The sequence below is a fragment of the Lissotriton helveticus genome, chromosome 12 (genome assembly GCF_964261635.1).
Source record: "Lissotriton helveticus chromosome 12, aLisHel1.1, whole genome shotgun sequence".
NCBI lineage: Eukaryota > Metazoa > Chordata > Amphibia > Caudata > Salamandridae > Lissotriton > Lissotriton helveticus.
This window is the reverse complement of record NC_136073.1, coordinates 215,494,223-215,512,683: the sequence shown is the minus strand read 5'-3', so window position 1 is coordinate 215,512,683 and position 18,461 is coordinate 215,494,223. Positions and strand designations below refer to the sequence as shown.

Sequence of the window (18,461 nt, the reverse complement as noted above, 5' to 3'; positions counted from 1 at the left end):
CAAGAGGGCACTTACAAGCTTCCTGCGGTACATTTTGGGGTGAGGGGAAGCAGTGTGCCCTGCCTCACAGATCCTCATGTAAGTATGTATAGACAGATCAGCAGGTGGCAGGAACGGCGGAAGAGCACACAGCGGGACAGCGGGATGCGCCGGGAGAGGATGCGTGGCGGAGGGAAGGAAGGGTCTTTTTAAAGAGACGGTCTCCTCAGTGGCCTCCAGACTGTCAGTCAGTGCGCAAATACGCACCCAGGAGGGACGCCGGAGCTCACAAGTGCTGTGTGTTGTTGAGTGCTGTGTGCTGTTGAGGGAAGAGTGATGTGTGCTGTTGAGGGCAGAGTGCTGTGTGCTTTTGAGGGCAGAGTGCTGTGTGCTGTTGAGGGCAGAGTGCTGTGTACTGTTGAGGGCAGAGTGCTGTTGAGTGCTGTTGAGGGCAGAGTGCTGTTGAGGGCAGAGTGCTGTTGAGGGCAGAGTGCTGTTGAGTGCTGTGTGCTGCTGAGTGTGTGACTATGTGACAGTGTGTGACTATGCAGGGTGACATTGGGAGTGTGCGGGTGAGCAGTGTGTGAATGTTACGGGGCAGTGTGTGAGTGTGCAGAAAACACCACACACACATACACCACACACACATAACGCACACACAAACCACACACCTCAGTCTCTCAACACCACACACTTGTCACCACTCAACACAACACACTCACCACCACACTCACTCCCCAGGCTCACCCCCACAGACTCACCAGCACACACTCACCAGCACACAGAAAACAACACACACAACAACACACCCCCAGCCGTCAATGAATGCTTTCACCATGCACAAACACCAACAGCCATCATCCATCTGTGCACGCTTTTACCAAGCACACACCCACCAGCCGTCAGTGCACCCTTCCACCAGGCACACACACCTCCAGCCAGCAGTGCACTTTTCCACCAAGAAATCGCAGTATGGTACACTTTACTTTTAAACATATTCATATAAAGCACAGCATGCCACCATTGGTAAAATTACAATTCAACTAACATACTTCCACTACACACCACATGCACACACTCCATAACACATGGCAAAAAGACATTGGCATTTACAATGCCATTTGCTCAAACTCAAATAAATCCGAGCCCGATTGCATTTCTAATGCTTGTTTAGCATGCAATTGGCAATGATACCATCATTAAATAGCAGCCAGTCCTCCTATGAAAGAGCTCAGCAATCCTAATTCCAACATTAAAGCTTGTATTGAGGCCATAGAGTTTAAAGTGAAAACAGTCCACAGAATCTTCCCCTCCACTTTATGCATAAAGTGCAATAGATTAATATTTATTGTCTCGATTGCATATAAGAGTGTCAGAGGAATCTTCATTTGATTTACTGTTAAGAGATGATTAAAGTGCTTGTAACCTGTTACTCCATAAATTGTATTTAGTACACTTCCCTGGGCAAGCGCCTTATTTGATATATGTGAAATATGATCGCTGTCAGTCACATTTGCTGACATATTTATTCCGAGATAAGGGTAGGATTATACTACTTCGATGGGAGATTTATTAAAGAAACACATATAATCTGTGGCCGAAACCTCATAACCTTAGTTTCATTTATATTTACCTTCAAGAACTGAGCAACTGAGTGTAATGACAGAGTATCAAGATGTCTCTGAAGACCTGTAGGAGTCAGGTCTAACAGGACTATATACTGTCTGCATAGAGGATTGTGCCTAAGGGATAAGAGCCTAATTTTGCGGCATCAGCAGCTACCTTACTTAACACAATGGGCAGGTCTGCCATATATAGCGAGAAAAGGAGGTGGGCCATCAGGCATCCCTGTTTCAATCTATTTCTGGTAGGGATTTTTGGAGTCATACCATGTCTGCCTTCTAACATCTCCTGACAAAAAGTGCAATAATGAGTTTCGGAAATCCCCCTGATATTCCCATGGCACACAACTTCCTCCAAGGGGTCTTACGGTCTAAGCAATCAAAAGCAGTTGAATAGTTGATAAAGGACGCATAGACAGGCATCCCCTTCGTTTCATATATTTCTCCAAAATAAGCATGTATTGCAGTTATATTATCCTAAATCGAGTAAACTGCGCTAAGCCCTGCCTGCTCCAAGGGTATAATATTTTTTTCTTCCACCATTCTAGTGTGTTAGATAGTAAACATTTAGAAAACATCTTTCATGTGGCGTCCAACAGGGTAATCTGCCTAAAATGGCTAGGAATATTTAAAGGGCATTTTTTTATGCAGCTGTAAAATAACACTGCACCTTCAAGAGCTAGGGACCATTCCTGTACAATAACAGTAAGGGAAGTGCTCCTCTAAGTAAGATGACCATAGGTACAGATCCAACTTTATGATACTAATGAGTAATTGTTCTGGGGCCCTTGCACAAGTATTCCTGGTAACCTTAAGATAATGCAACACCTCCTGTCTAGAAGGAGGGGAGAGCATCTCCCAACTGATATTTCATCTAGGGACTCCGTAACATTGTTACTTTCCATCTGAATACTCAAAGCATAGAAAGAAGTTATATATTTTTGCCATTCCATGCTAGTGATACTATTTATCTTGGGTTTAGAGAAAGAGACACCATTCTCCGCTATACTTTTCCAAAAGGGTTTTTGATTTTTAAATTTCACAGCTTCAGTTATTTTCCCCCAAATGTCATCGGAGATTAAAAAAAAATTCTTACCTACCTAGTTCGTCTTCTTTTCAATCGTGAGATCCACTATTATGCTCTTTGGTGTAAAAAAGTATATTGCCTTCTTTGTAGGTGATTTATAAATGTATTAAAGGCAAACAACCTATTGAACTGTTTCAACTGCCTTATGGATTTTGTAGATGGGATCCTACCAAATTCGGGGTTACCCTCACAAATGTTTCCATATGCTCCTCAAATACATCAGCCGGTAGCCATCCTAATGGGGAAAGGCTTTCAGTAATTTTCTTTAATTCTTCTGACAGCGACTGCTTATCTTTCTTAGTCCATAATATCCTCCTATTCACAGCAATAACCAACATGTCATCATCATCAGGGACCTGCCATGAGTGTAACTCATCAGGTTTTCCATTGATAATAAACAGATGAGTATTATTTACCACTTTTAAATCCATTCAATAGGGCACGATCATATACGAGCTGATAACATAATCAATTATCATAGTTGATGTTGCTGTAATATAGGTGGGATGAGCTGGAATATCACTCTGTAAGGATAATTAAATCTTGTTCCCTGCATGCCTCGAGGAGCAAAGCACCTCCTTTATTTGCTCTGAAGCAGGGAGGGAAAACAGTAATTGGAATAATAACAGCCTTTTCCCGTTCTTTGTCCGCAAACAAGGTGAGTAAATAATTTGAGATCGTGGCATTAAGATGTCCCATCAGTAGGACCTTTGAAATACCTACTATCGACATGATCATATTCATAAAATGAAAAAAACTCACTTAGCAAGCGATTATTTTCATGTCAAAGTAATATGTAAAGATTTGGCTGAACAAAAGGGAAAACAGAGCAGTGACCCACATTCTGCTTTGGGAATACAATACAATGTAACAAATTCGACTTATGGAAATACACCTGATAAAACCAAATTACATTTTGTGGATAATAGTGGTGCTAAACCACCACTAGTAAAAAACACTTCATATCAATAGTTTCTTCAGCAAGAAATATTCTGAGAAAGTCTGAGAGCAGACATTGCCCAAAGATTCATAGTGTCTCCTTGCATATACAGAAATAATACAATGTCAGAGCAGCTCTGCTCTGAGATTCAATCCCAGGCAGCCTTTCAACATGTGTCCACGAGAATAAAATCCTCCAGACAATGGTCTAATCTAAATCCTAAGAGCTTCTGTGGTGCTGTTGCAGCTGGACCAGATTGAAGAGTGCATTGGGGGATGGGAGATACCACAGCACGGGATCCGGGGGAGGGAGACAGCACAGGCTGAGATGTTCAGAGGTATATTTCAGCAAATTGTCTATGTGTTTGTCACTGTGTGAGTTATAGTAGCAGAGTGGCAGATTACTTTTAAAGCAGAAAAATCTGCTGTCTGTATCTTCACCAGCAAGGTATTGCAGTGCATTGTTGACATCAGGTGTGATCTGTATGTCACCATGCCAATCCTGGCACAGTCGACTCAGCTTTTCAGCCTTCCAAGGTTGATAAACTGAGTTCCTTAAGGAATGATTACAGGTACTCTGAACAAATCGCACTTCCTGTCGCAGCTATAAATGGTTTACTGCATCACATGCGATCATTTTGTCAAATAAAATTTGCCAGATTTTAACAGGTGAAAATATGTACCATAGAAAGCATAACGTGAGGATTTTGGTGCAGTAAATACCAAAATATGTATCTGGTGCAACATTTTCATCACAAAGCGCATGCTAAGTGAAATGTAGCACAACTGATCAATTTAAAAGCCAGCGATATCAGATTTTGTCACGAATAATAAGTTCTGTGTCCCTCCGGAGCACCGCAAGCAGGCCCTTGGCAACTGAAAAGGGGTGCTACAAAGCCCTATTTAAAAGCAATATATTCGCCTTGTACTTACATCAGTTGAAGTGTGATGGAAAATATCACACTTGCTCTGATATGAGAATGCATCACACTCTGTTTCCAGACTCATCATTGCCTTTCTCTTAACAGGCAGTGATGGACTCTGTGAACAAGCACTGGGTCAATAAACACGTGGTCCAATGATGCCTAGAAGATTCTTAATAGCTTACATAATCATTTCCGCTACTTTGGGAAATTAAAACAAGCATTGGTAATGCATTGGTTTCGCCTATGTGATGGATAATAGATTAATCACCATCGGGACTAATGAAAGAGCTCCCTTACAGTATCATGGGAGTTGAGAGGATGCGGCGCAGCCGCCAGAGCTGTTGACTCGCGAGTTGGGGGTCTTGGTTCGTGTCTCAACAGCGCAACATCCTGTAATTCTGGGCCAATCATTTAATTTCTCCTGTAATATGTTCCGCTGTGTAAATGTTCTGTAAGACGAAAAAGCATTAGGAGACAAAACTTTATGGAAAACATAGTTCCTCCAACTCAGATGTTAACAGTATTTCGGCGATGGGAAACTGATAAGAGAAGCAGACGAGGAACAAGCATTGGTAAATGCAGGAAAATATGCTACAGCCAATAGAAATGGAGGAAAAGTACGTGACAAGCACAGGAACTAATGAAAAGCCAGGAGGAGTGGGGGTGGGATGTAAGCCCCTTTTAAGTTTATTTTAAAAACAATAGATTTCACTAACACACCGCGAGCACTGTTCAGGCAAAACCTAAAAAGGAGCGGTCTTTACAGACGGTTCAGGATCATTCTAGGACCACGATACCACCCCATTTACAACGCTTAGATGGTTAAAGCCATAGCTGTTTACTGTTCAAGTCTATGTCCCCTGACACCCTGCAGCTGCAGATCTGAAAGGCTTGTGAAATGTTGGGGTTCTGAGGATTTTGTGGTCCTCACCTTTCATAACAAGCATTTACAATGCAACGGTCTCGCCTTTGCCTAAGTTAGAGCTATTGGCATTGTAAATGACAAAAATTGTATTTATGTGTTGGTTTTGAAAACAGATAAATAAATGGCATTGTCATTTACAATGCCAATAGCGTAATCTCTCGCAAATGCGAGACCTAGTGCATTTGCACACACACACACACACACACACACAGAGGTACACTGCGGCCCCTCCAGGAGCAAGGGACATACATCACGCGGCTGGGTGTACAAGGGCTAACAGCAGGTGAGTGTGTGGATGGTGCCTACTGTGGAGCGTGGTTGTTGGCGTGTTGCTGGTGGGCTCGGGCTGTGTACGCAGGAAGTGGCCGTGCAGGAGGCACGCAGTCAACATGTTGGCTCTCTGATGAGGATGAAGCCAGATGTGGGGAAGGGTGAACCGTTTTGAGGAGGGTGCTTTAGGTGTGCAGAGTGTGAACATACGGACATCTGTAACATCTGTAGGTTTGTTAGGGTGTTAAAGATGATTTATTACACAAGGACACCCACCAGATGAGGGTGACTCGAGAGAAATGGAGAGGCGCAAGACATGCACTGTAGGAGGAGGGGAGGCGGGAGCAGAGCGAAAGCCGAGACATTGTTTATTATTTCAATATGCATTAAAAATGACCGATACCTGGCACCCAAAACATTCTTATAGGTTTGGGGCCTGGAATAATCAATTGGCCCTTGTAGGTGTGTGATGACAGTAGTTGTGTTAGTGCTATCATTGGCAGTGGCAATGGGTAATACAAGTCGCAGTGACCTCTCGAAGAAGGCTCCAGCACTTTCTTTTGTTCCCCAAGTACTGCAGAAGAGTAAATGAAGTACCCACAAGTGATTTTGATTCAGCTCTGAAGATGGCTCCGCCCACCCATTTACGTGTTAGCGCTTCCCCCAAACGTTGGGTCTAGTTGCACTCCTGGTGTTAAGGATTAACATTATTGCAGCAACCCCAGATGACAAAGCATTTATATTAGTTGAATTATGTGGCCAAGAAGTCAGTCATTCACTGAATGAAAGTCCAGGTGTAAGGCGGTGGGTGGTTGGGTGGCCACAAGATCATATCCCCTAGAACATGCAAATACCAAGTGAGTCCTATTTTTGTGAGAGCACCAGAACTACCACCTGAATGACAAAAGTGATACTCCATTTATGCTGTGTATAAATGTGATATAATTTCAACCTTGGGTCCCGCCATATATTGCACAGCAAGGCGCTCACAGACTTATTCTCTGGTTCCTTTGATCAATACCTGCTTAAGTAGTAGTAGCCTAGGCTACTCGAGTGGCCTTTATTGCACCAGTGTTCATTTCTATAATATAGAGTACCACAGGTCAGATTACTGGGGTTCCCTTGTGTTTGATAAAATACATAGATATGAAGGCACAGAAGAAACTGGAAGGAAAAGGAAGGAAAAGGAACCGGAGAGAGGTGGGAGTAAGGCCAGTCAGGAGAGGCCTGAGATTTTAGGGACACAGTAATGTTATAGAGATGGGGAGCGTTTAAAAAGCTGCTGTCTGTTCTGGCAGCATTCATCTGAAAGGCAATAGGTCCATCATTCTGATGTGTTATAGGTCTGGTGCTTTCCTCCACGTCATTGTGACCTTATCACACGCAGGTGGTGGGGTCTGTTTTCAGTTCTGTGCACTATTATGCACAGCCTGAGCAGTCAGAGTTGAGCGCCTCGGACTTTCAAAAACCGCATGCCCTGCCCTTGAAAACAACATATGCCCGTTTAAAGTGCTACATACCGTTCCTGTTAGAAGCACAAATTAAGTCGGGTACATCGTGACCTTGAAAACAGTTTTCATGAAGCAGAACAAACAGCGAATAACCTTTACATGCAGCGAGGAGCTTCAGAAATATGCAGAAGGCAGACTGGAGCTGGAAACAGTATCTCAGACGGCTCGCCATTAAATGTCAGAGGGCAGGCACGGCAAGGGCGCTGAAGGTCACATCAGGGAGGGGGCGACCTCAGCCCCTGGCACCGCTGCAAGCTGCAGGGGTAGGGTAGGGGTCGTGCAATTAGTGAGCAGAAGAGCGGGTACAGTGTTGTGAAAGCACAGCACAAGAGCCGTGGGCGTGGTGAAGTGAGGGGCGTGCCACCGCACACAACCGAGAAACTCGTTAATGAAGGCATGAGACTAAACAAGAAAGCCACGTCACTGACATCATTTGTTGAGCAGCGCTCCTAGCAAATCAGCACTTCAAATTGACACCCATTTGCTTTCCTCTAGTTGACGTCAAAACACGGAAATCTGGTTCCAGAATGGGTGTGAAGGATACGTGTAAACTCATCCGCCAATCGTAAGTGTCTGGCGCCCACTCAAGAGGGATAATTCAAAACAAAATCAAGCGAATTAAGTTTTCCCGCGAAATCGCAATGTTGCCACCAAAGTAATGCGGCAGAAAGCTGAAATACAATAAATGTTGTTGAAAACACGCGAGTGTCTCTCCCATATACAAAGCTCTCTGTAGCCATATTAGAACAAAGGTCGGTAGCTGTTCGAATACGAAGCTACTGCCCGGCGCCATCTTCGGAGAAATGACCAAAACAAACCTTTAAAAAAAAAAAATACACCGTCCACCGCCGCAATGACGTTGTTAAAGGGGCGGAGAGCGAAAAAATCGCCGGAACGCCCACGAATCTGCTCGGACAATGACTGACGCATCTCTGTTCCAATGGCTAGCCTCCATTTATGGAGCGAGCCAATGGAACAGAGAGGCGGGTTAAAGCCCCATACCGAGTCTCAAAAGATTTCGCCTGCGCGAACACTGCTGCGCAGTGAACGCCAGGCGAAACCTAAAAAAGGCCTAGAGCAACAAAAAAAACTAACGAAAGAGAAAACCCAGATTTTATACTGGAGGAGACAACTCATAAACCGGGCAACTGAAATTATGGGGTAAGGGAGGGCCAAATTGTGTGACAGGGCTGAGAAAATTATGCGGTAAGAAGAGTCAAATTATGCAATGTAATAACGCACATTTTGCGATAATATTTCTTCATTATTTTGTTCTTTTTATATTTTTCAACACCATCCGGGCATTTGTTGCACCTTATTAGACCCAGTTTAACACCCAAATATAGCAATAAGAACAAGAAAGTTAAACAGTCAACATTTGCCAAGGCTCTTCCACCCTGCGGCAACACATATCAATGAGGTTATAGTAACTTTTTAACCGTTTGAGCTAGAAACAAATTTTTTTTTGTTAAAACCTGCAGACTACGCAGCAAATTGTGGATTATGTGACAAATGCGGTAAATGTATATTTATGCAAAAAATGTCACTGAGACACAATCACATAATTCCAGTGGCCCTTCGCATAGAAAGCAAAATACCAGTGATTATGGTGCAGTGACAGACCCTCATACTCACTAAATGGATACATAAAAAGGGACATGCCCACATGCATACAACCAGATCCCTGAAGCAGCGACAGACCGACTTCCACCCAAAAGAGAACTAAAACAACAAAAGAACAATGATGACAAAACAATAGATTGGCAGGCTGCACACACTAACACTTCCCACAAAGCACAGTACTGGATATTGGTGATTACATTGAGCATTACAGTTGCCAAACACAGTCATCGACATACCTGCCTCCCCTACATCATGACAATTAGAGACTGACTCTGACACATGGCTATGCATAGAATATATTGTTATGCAAGGGCATCCTACATGCTGCAGAAGGTCTCAGCCAGGGCCTGAAGAAATATAATCACATTGCTCCCATCCTGATGGAACTCCAACGGCTCCCCATACAGGCCCACACCATTTTCAAAACTAGCGGCATCATTTACAAAGCCATCAGGACCACAAGCCCGCTTATCTTGCATACATGCTCCCGATCCATGCTGTATCTCAGCATACCCGCAGCCAGGACTAAATTAGAAAGCACATTAAAAAGTGTGAAAAAGTAAAAACAAGAAGTAAGCCTTTTACATCTATGATACATCAGGATTCTTCAATGGTGTTCCAATTTAGAAATGCATTGAAGGCTCACCACTTTAAAGAACACCACATCACAATGCATTAACCATCTACCACCAAGCTTCCTTTCCTCTTACTTGTTGACTTTATGATTGTTTTTGATCATGTATAAAGAGTTGTAGCCATTGGGCTAGGTTTGTGCTATAGAAATGCCATATGCACACATACAAAAGACACACCTGAAGAGGGGTGAAACCCCGAAACCGGTACTAGGATGCTTGTTTCCAGTCCAGGGAGGACCTGGCCTGGCAGTTCGAGCTGGACTGTTCCCATTGGGCACAGGGTCAAGACTGATTTGCATATGGCTAGTTCAAACTGGAATGGTATGGTGAGCAGAAAAACGATGGATGTAGGCCCAGATCTCTGTACTGGGGTGAATGTATGACATTGTTCTGCATTCTGTCCATCAACTGTTGTTTTTGCATTTGTCACCCCGAGTGGGATGGGTGTGCTCAGACGTGAGTCCCATGCTCTCCACACCACTGGAGTCAAGCTATCCTGGCTGAAGACGGGTGATAGCCAGAAACCGGTCTTGGATGCTTGATTCCGGTCCAGGAAAGACATGGCTTGGCAGTTCGGGCTGGACTGTTCCCATTGGGCACAGGGTCAAGACTGATTTGCATATGGCTGGGTACAAACTGGAATGGCATGGTGAGCAAAAAAACACGATGGATTATGCCCCACATCTCTGTACTGGGGTGAATGTATGACATTGTTCTGCATTCTGTCCATCAATTGTTGTTTTTGCATCCGCACACATATTTAGATACATACATACAACCCTTTCCATTAAGTTCTTGACTTTCCTTTTATCTTCAACAATCTTTCACCTGGGGTGCCATATGGATCTGCCCTATCCTGACACTTTTCAACTCTTGTCTAGCCCCACGGCACAGAATTGTGTGAAATCATAGTTTGGGATTTTATGATTTTATTGTTTATGACACCCTTATTCTTCCTAAACTGCAATAAGGTAAGAGTGACACAAACAAATTGCTGCATGTTTCAGAGAAGGCCCAGTCAACACAGCAAACACAGCAAGCCCCAGGGCAGGGCCAAGACCCTAACTTTGACTGAGGTGTGGGAGCCAGTTGGGCAGAGCCCAGAAAAATGTTAGGTGGTAAGAGTTCCTTTGATGCCAAATGCTGGCAGCAGCCAGGAGGGAATAACATTTCCATAAAAGGTGACATGTCCTGATTGGGCATCACCTTAACCCCTTGCATGCTGCCGCGATTCTGCGCCTGTGGGGCACATTCCGATCGCGGGTGCGGTCATGACGGCCCCCAGCCGTCAACAGCACACGAGCACTGTAGTGCATGACGGCTGGGGGCCGTCATCAGCATGCAAGGGGTTAAAAGAGGGATCTGCCCCTATATATTCATCACAGCAGACAACAAGACCCACACTTAGAGCACGATGGAGAGACAGTAGATTTCACAAACACCTGCGTGCCAGAGGGCTGATGGTCACTTTCCAAGGGCAAGGAACGAGAGTAAGCATGGGGGGTACCTTGATCGAGGAGTCCTTGGGATGCCAGATGGCAGAGTCCCTGGTGGAGAATGGAATAAATAAGGGAAGACTCAAGGCAGGAACTGCACTTGTGGCCTGGCCTGGGACAGAACAGGCTAATAAGCAGATATTAGTAGCAAGATTAAGCCTCATTCCTGAGAGTGTCTACTCAATAAAAATCAATAAACCACTGAACTTATAACTAAGGTCTTATCAATAAGTGTGCCACCTGCAGGTGAGTGTACTTGTGCAATGACTGATTGTTAATGTACTGTGCCATTTTTTCTCCAGCAAATGAGTCTGTGTAATGTGTGGTGGTGGGGTTGGTTAGTGAAACGAGGGGAAGGCCGAGCGACACAAGTTAAAGGGGAAAGTCCAAATCCTGTTTTCTCTGAGGAAGAACTGGCTTTGACTAAAATCATGCTAAAACGAAATTCGTGCTCATTGATCAGGGAAACTAATCCCCTACTGGCAACAGACCCCTCTCACAGCCATACACCAGGTCCGCAGCCTGGATGTTCGATGTTTTTGTATCTTGTATTTTATCCTATCTGTACCCGGCATAACAAAACACTCCTTTTAATGTTATTGCCTCCTAAGGGGTATCCTTTAATTCTCAAGGAACAAGATATTCTGCTAATCTTTGAGGTGACAATATAACATTTGCAATGTTCTAATGACATCTGGGCAGGGCTCCCAGCAGAGACAATTGTGACGTATTGTGCTTATTGCATAGCACAGTACACAAACATGCTTGCTCCTACGTATTTCACGAGACTTGTGGAACCCTACTGGTTGGCCAGATAGCCAGATATACAGCTTTCAGATATATTTCCACCCTGTGAACCCCAAGTGTTGAGTGCTAGATTAATGAACATATAGTACACTTCTTTCTTGAATCTTTCTTCCTTAGTCGAGCATCGTACTATACTTTGCGACAGACTAGTTAATTCTTTTATAAAGGAATATTTGAAGATGGCAGGTCAGTACAAACCCATTACCATCCTGTAATGTTAATTGTTAGCATACTTTCGGGTTGGGCAACTATAACGCTATTGTTGTATGTAAAAAAATAAAATGGATTCCCAATTATATTACCTTGAGCTCCCACTATGTGGTTGAGCCCATCCTAATACAATGCTGTGAGGAGGATGAGAGGAAAGCCCAATGATGCAGCATGCTATGATATGTGATGGAGGACTTCATCTCCTCATTACAAAGCTCTTGATGGCCCTTAGAAACAGCTGGACTTAATTATCAATTTGAGGGCTTGGTGAACTGATATATGATCCCAGGAATTGCAAATTTGATCTCAATCAAGCAAAACAATTGATTTTATCTCAATCTGTTAAAGCTAATTTCACATCTCAGAAAAGTAACCTTCTTCAATTTAATCATGGAAATGTAACTTTATTGAGCGGTTGAAAGACTATCCACCGAAAACTTAACTCCACTGAGATAAAATTAATGTCCCCTGACTCTTATTACATGCCAATTTAAGTCGAAGTTCTTTCTTGATATTCGGAAAATCTGAGTTTTGTTTCATTCAGTGAGATATCACGTCTCTAATTTTGTCCTGAATAGATTCTTGTTAGCTTTGATGCAAACAAAAAGAAATAGCTCTATTTTTTTAAGTCAAATTATAATCCCGGCTCAGTAACTCTCGCCTCAATCAAGAAAAGTTAGTTATCATATTGGTGAAGTAAAGTTAAGATTCATATCAATGGAGTAAATGTGGCTTGATCTCATTTAAGTAATGGTGAGCTTTGATGGCAACCAAATGAGGATGATTTATTGCAACCAGATAACTTTAATATTGAACACAATCAAAACAAACATTTGATTTTGTGCACGTAAAGTAACTTTGATCGCATTCAATAAGACAGCTTTAATCTAAGTCGAGAAACAAAACTTTGATTATATCGAGTAAAGTTGATCTTAACCAAGTAAAGTTGGCTTTAGTCGCAACCTAGAAAAATTAGCGTTGATCTCGGATGGGCAAAGTAGGGTTTAGTATCATTCAAATGAAGTTAGGTTTGATTGTAATGGAGTAGTTTACACTTTGATCTCAATTATGGGTTTTAGCTTTGTTTTAGAAGTCTGCTTCATGATCAATCAAGTAAAGTTACATGTTGTGTCATTCAAGTAGAGTTAACTCTCATCTGAATGAAGCAAGTCTAACTTGAATTTAAATGTGATAAATGTTATAGTGTTTTCATCTTGTTAATAAACTATTGGTCTAATTCACAGAAAGCATGTGTATAACTTCAGTCAAATAAAATTGCTTTGATTTCAAACAATAGAAGGAAGTTTTGATCACAAACACATATAATTAGCTTATATCTAAATTAGCTAAATTAAGCATTCTTCACGAAGAAGAAAAATTATGTTTTTATCTAACCCACATAAGGTTAGCTCTGATACAAATAAAAGAAATGTATCTTCGAATTCAATTAAAGTTAGATTTTATCTGAAGAAAATCAGTTTGGTGTTGATTTGAGTCAAGAACAGTTACCTTTCACTTTAGTCAAGCGGGTGAACTCTTATGCCACTTATATGAAATTAGCTTCCATCTCTTTCAGGATGCTATTTGCTGGTTTGGCAAAAATTATATTTCCTCAGAAGCACTAAGCATTAACAGACTTATGTGATTAATAGGAACTTACCCTGTCTTCTTCCTCCCTTAAATCTGGCATTGTGCTAATGCAGAGACTCACAGTCGTGGTGGCCACAAAAAGAATGGAGAGGCAGGCAAATATTTTCCCAGGCAGTCCTGACTGTGGGTTTTCCACCATATCCCTCAGTTTGGTCATAAATTGACCCATCCGCGTGTCATCGTCCAAGACACAGATGGTTTCCCTGTTCTGCTGCAGCTCCTCTTCTTGGCGGACTTCCGCTAACTCCTCGAGTTTTTGAAACAATTTTCTCAGGCAGCACTGTTCCAAGTTGGACTCCTCAATGCCCCAGTACCTGAGTTCATCCTGGAAGGATAGGACACACATCTCTCGCAAAAGCCTCAGCTTCCCTGCTGCCAGGAAGCTCACGATCATGCTGAAAGCACATGGGTTTCGGTCGAAGAAGAACTCGTTTGTGTCTTCATCATAGTCATCACACAGCTGGATTATCTCCTCATAATTGCTGCAGAACCTCAATTTCCCCAGCCTGGTCATGGGAAAGTCCTCCAAGGTGCTCCACGGCACCAAGTATTTGATGCCTCCTACGTTGACGATGAGCTCGTGTTTCTGGTCGGCTGTATCGAGATCTTCGGGGCGGTAAATCCTCCAAGCCCTTTCATAGTGGACCCCTTTGATGGTCTGTGACTCTACAGCCACCGGGAAGAACTGGTTCAAGGTGCTGCTGGAGGTGTAGCTAAGGTTACTATAATCTTGTTCGCTACCTCCAGAGATAATCGGCATGGCGGTGGCATGTGCTTGTATTCCTCATTGAAGATCATAGCATTGCATGGGACTGTCAGTAGGAGGAAAGAAAACTCACTGTCAGAAAAGAACATCAAAAGCAAGGGACAACTGACAAGTGCAATTACGAGAACACAATTAGCATAAAATATACCTCTGGTCCCATTTCAATTTGAATGCAAAGTATCTTAATATCTATTCAAAGAGTAATTTTACTATATAAGATGTGAAATGATTCGTTTAAACCATTTCCTGTTTCCTATTTACCGAAAAAGTACATGTATCGAATTACATGTTTGAACACAATGCGAAACAATTTTTACACACGCGATACAAATGTAAAACCTGTTTTTACAGTACTACGAAGGCAGACAGGTATATTTAAAATTAACTGTAACTGTATTTCCATGTGCATCAGTGTCAGTAGCCACATGCGTTTTTACATACATCTAAAAACACACACACACACATACAGTCACGCAAGGACCTAATTGACTTTTGTCAGCACATGCATTGACTGATGTTGCGACTTACTCTGTGCTCACTCAGCGATACGTCCGATTTAGCGTCCCGACACGTCCCGGCGGTGAATGCAGTGCCTTTGCAGTCCCCATCAGGGAGAAGGGACGAGGCATCTTTAGACTTGCAGTGACTTCCCCCAGGCAGCACAGAACTTCGGCAGCCCGCGCGTTGGGGCGGGCTCCGGCATGCCAGCAGCTCACCCCCGCTCCTGTGTCTGCTTACATCCTCCCGAACGCACGCGGGGCGTGCGCATCCCTAAGAGAAGGCACGGCACCAGCTCAGAGCAGCGCACGGACGTGTGTGCGTTCACCTGTCAGAGTCTCATCCCTAGTCAGTCCCGGCGCACCTCACGCGGGCTGGCTGTGCACAGGGCTCTGTGCTGCACGTGCACACAGGGACCAGTCCCTCCTCTGTGCATCTGGGCGGCCCGGAGAGGAGAGTGCTGGGGCGGGTGCTTCTACGCCCTGCGGAGGACGCACCCTCCCCAATGAAGCTGGGGCTCTGGCTGCTTGGGTATGGGTAGAGGCATCCGTGCTGCCAGAAGCTGAAAGTGCTTCCACGCTTCAGCCTCTCTCCCGGCGAACATTAATCCGTCCTGGGAAGTAGGCGCCTCCTATCGCTAACTAAGTCCAGCCACGCGTCGAGCCCTAAAGTTCCAGGAAGCCCCCCCTCGAAAGCTGTCCTTCACAGCCGGAGCAGACGCGCAGAGTGGGTGGGAAGCGGCGCCTCCTCGCTACGGGGCAGCGGCCGCGTCCCGCGCCCGGCTGTGGAGTGTGGCGTGGGGGATGCTCCGGCTCCGCGTGAAGTGCACCCCATCCCGGGCGCCTGCTACGGTACGCGAGGACGGCACACGACCGTGCACCTCATTCCGCGGGGCTGCAGCCCTGTGTGTGTCTCATGGTGCAACTGTGCTCTAGCGCTGCATGCAGTGCACGCAGCACGAAGCGCTCGTCACTTATAGTCGGTAAGAGCAGTGGAGCACGAGGGCGCCACGCGCGCACACTGGCCTTTAAGCTCTATAGTCCACATGCAGCTATACCGTTTCAAATAGATGTCCTTTGCCCTATATCACTATTTTAGTTTTGCAGTGCGGAATATTTCTGCACTGTCCAAACTCACTCTTTTTGTATCAACTCCAGCATGCCTTGAGACCCTCCGGGTAAGTAGTGCGCTCTATAAATGTCCTTGATTGATTGATTGATTGATTTGTCTCAGCTGCTTGTTCTCGACCTCTCTCTCCTCACTTTGTTGGCTTTCCTCCTGTCTCCGTGGACAGTTGTAGCCTTCTCTGTCTCTCTCTTTCTCTCTTTCTTTCTCTCAATCTTTCTCCCTCTTCCCCACTTTAGATAAATGAAGGGGCATTTGGCAGACCACTGTGTTTTTTTTACTTTTAATATTATTGATTTTTTTTTGTGGGGGGAGGTTTCTATTTAGATTTTTTATTTTGTATTTTTTTTCCAATTTTACGAACCAGGTCTAGAGGTTCATAAACCACGGTGGACCAGTTTTATTCTAATGAGGCTTTTGGTTCGGGACTTAGGCTCTGGGTTTGTGAACCAATCTTTGTTCATGAACTGTGAGTCATCATAACCACTGGACAGATGGCACTTGATCATACAGCGCCTAATGAGGACCTTGAACCCTTTGTGTTTGTAATCATGTTTGCTTGATGGTATCTTTGCCTTTGACCCTCTCCTGTGCTCTGCTGCATTTCTTCAAAATTCATGTTATACAAATACCACATCTTTGATTTGTGAACCACTGTGATCCAGTCTCGGAGATGTGTTTAAGGCAGGCCATAATTCGTAAATCTTTTTTTTCTCCCTACGATCACCTGTTGATCACACAAGTAGATCCAGGTACATTTGTTTTCTGCCAGTTTTCTTAGGAAATGGGGGCATTTTCTAAACATCTTTGGTCAGTTTGTGACCAGAATTCTGTGGTTCATAAACCATGTGTTTGTTTCACAAACTATGTAAGCATGGTCAGAGAGTGAAAACATTCCTTCTAATTGAATCATAGAAGGTTTGGCTTCTTAACTGCTGATGTCAGTTCATGAACATGATGTCTTCACAGCCAATCAATTCCTGTTAGCAGTTCACAAACCTAATGGCAGAGGTATGCCAAGCTGGATTGTTGGTGTTTATAAAGTATCTAAAAAAATGCTGAACAAGTTTACACCAAACCACACCAAGGATGTGTTCTGGCACAAGGCATCTCTTCTGCAAATTCTGGTATACATTTCTCAATTAATCTTTGCTCTAGAAAAAAGCCAAACTTGTCTGTGAGTTGTGGTATGCACATCGCCAAAATTGCGTTCTTTAATACCATTTAAACCCCTTCAAAAATGTGTTACATTTCGAAAAGATAGCCCTGAAGTAACACAACTAGGAATCAATCAAATTTGGTGCAGATTCATAAAGGGACTCATATGTTATTATAAAATAAATATATTGTGTTTCCTGTGGATTCAGTATAGAAGCCATACTTACAGAGGAGCAGCAAATGAATAATTATCCTGAAAGAATCATGTAAATAACTTAGGGTTAGTTGCCCTAATTCATCAAAGTGCAATTAGAAAAGTCTGAAATGTACTCAGGCAGCTTTACACCTAAGTTTGGGAGATCATTTTGACATTTAAGGATTTCGAAAAAATGATAGGCATATTTTTGGGGATTACCTTTGAAAAAATTATTTCCCCTACAACTATATCATTTTTGCCCCCTCATTAGAAACCCCAAAACATTTACTCCTGGCCATGGGAGGCCTACATCCATAAATGTTTTCTGTGTGGGAAACTGCATTTCCAAAATGCTTGCACCCCCACAGATTAGCAAGTTTGTAGGTTTTCTTCAATGAATGCATCTGGTCCTACCTAGGAAAAAAGACAAATCACCCCATGCGCACACATCCTCATATGGAAATTCCACCACATTGGGGGCATTTTTTTGCTATTAATTTGTTTTTGCAAAGGAAAATTTCCATTATTTCTTTTTTTGTGAACCAAGATTGAGATTTTGCCCTTGCCAATGCCTTTATTTAGTATCTGTGTTTGAGTTTGGTGTGCAAGTACTTTTGTGAACCTGGCTTAGTGATACAAAGTCATACAAAGTATCTCAGTTGTAGAAGTGGGCGGGAAAGATGGTGTGCTGACAGCATGAAAAGAAGTTTCAAGCTGTGAATACCCCAAATCAGGGTTATTGGACAAGAGGCCATTTCTGTTTGTTCTGACTTTTCAGTGAACACATTCTTAATGATTGGTGATTGGTGAAGACATTGGTGACTGAGGTGTCAAGACCGAAGCAACTTACAGAACAGGCTCACTGCCATATAAGTGTGTCACCTTTATTTGTGCAGGTCCCCATGAAGAGAAATGCAGAAAGGTGGTGTCTAAACTATAGATGCAAGTATATCAAGCACAATATGACATTGTCTAAATTGAGGAATGGAAAGGCCTATCAACATCTTCAACAATAATAACAATTAGAATATGATACAT

At 43.4% G+C, this 18,461-nt stretch overlaps 1 protein-coding gene across 3 annotated transcripts in view; it reads right to left on the bottom strand.

The window, feature by feature from the left end:
• The window catches only part of KCNG4 (potassium voltage-gated channel modifier subfamily G member 4), a 171,570-nt gene that overhangs the window by 151,754 nt on the left and 1,355 nt on the right, over positions 1-18,461 (bottom strand). Inside the window, exons 1-2 of one of the 3 annotated variants that reach the window (XM_078669513.1) lie at positions 16,082-16,144; positions 13,691-14,492 (exon numbers count right to left, since the gene is read on the bottom strand). In XM_078669513.1, the coding sequence (XP_078525639.1) occupies positions 13,691-14,440 (750 nt within the window). In that variant the 5' untranslated portion in view covers positions 14,441-14,492; positions 16,082-16,144. Of the gene's footprint in view, positions 1-13,690; positions 14,493-14,974; positions 16,040-16,081; positions 16,145-18,461 lie in introns of those variants that run through there. The other 2 variants (XM_078669511.1, XM_078669512.1) reach the window with 2 other exon arrangements.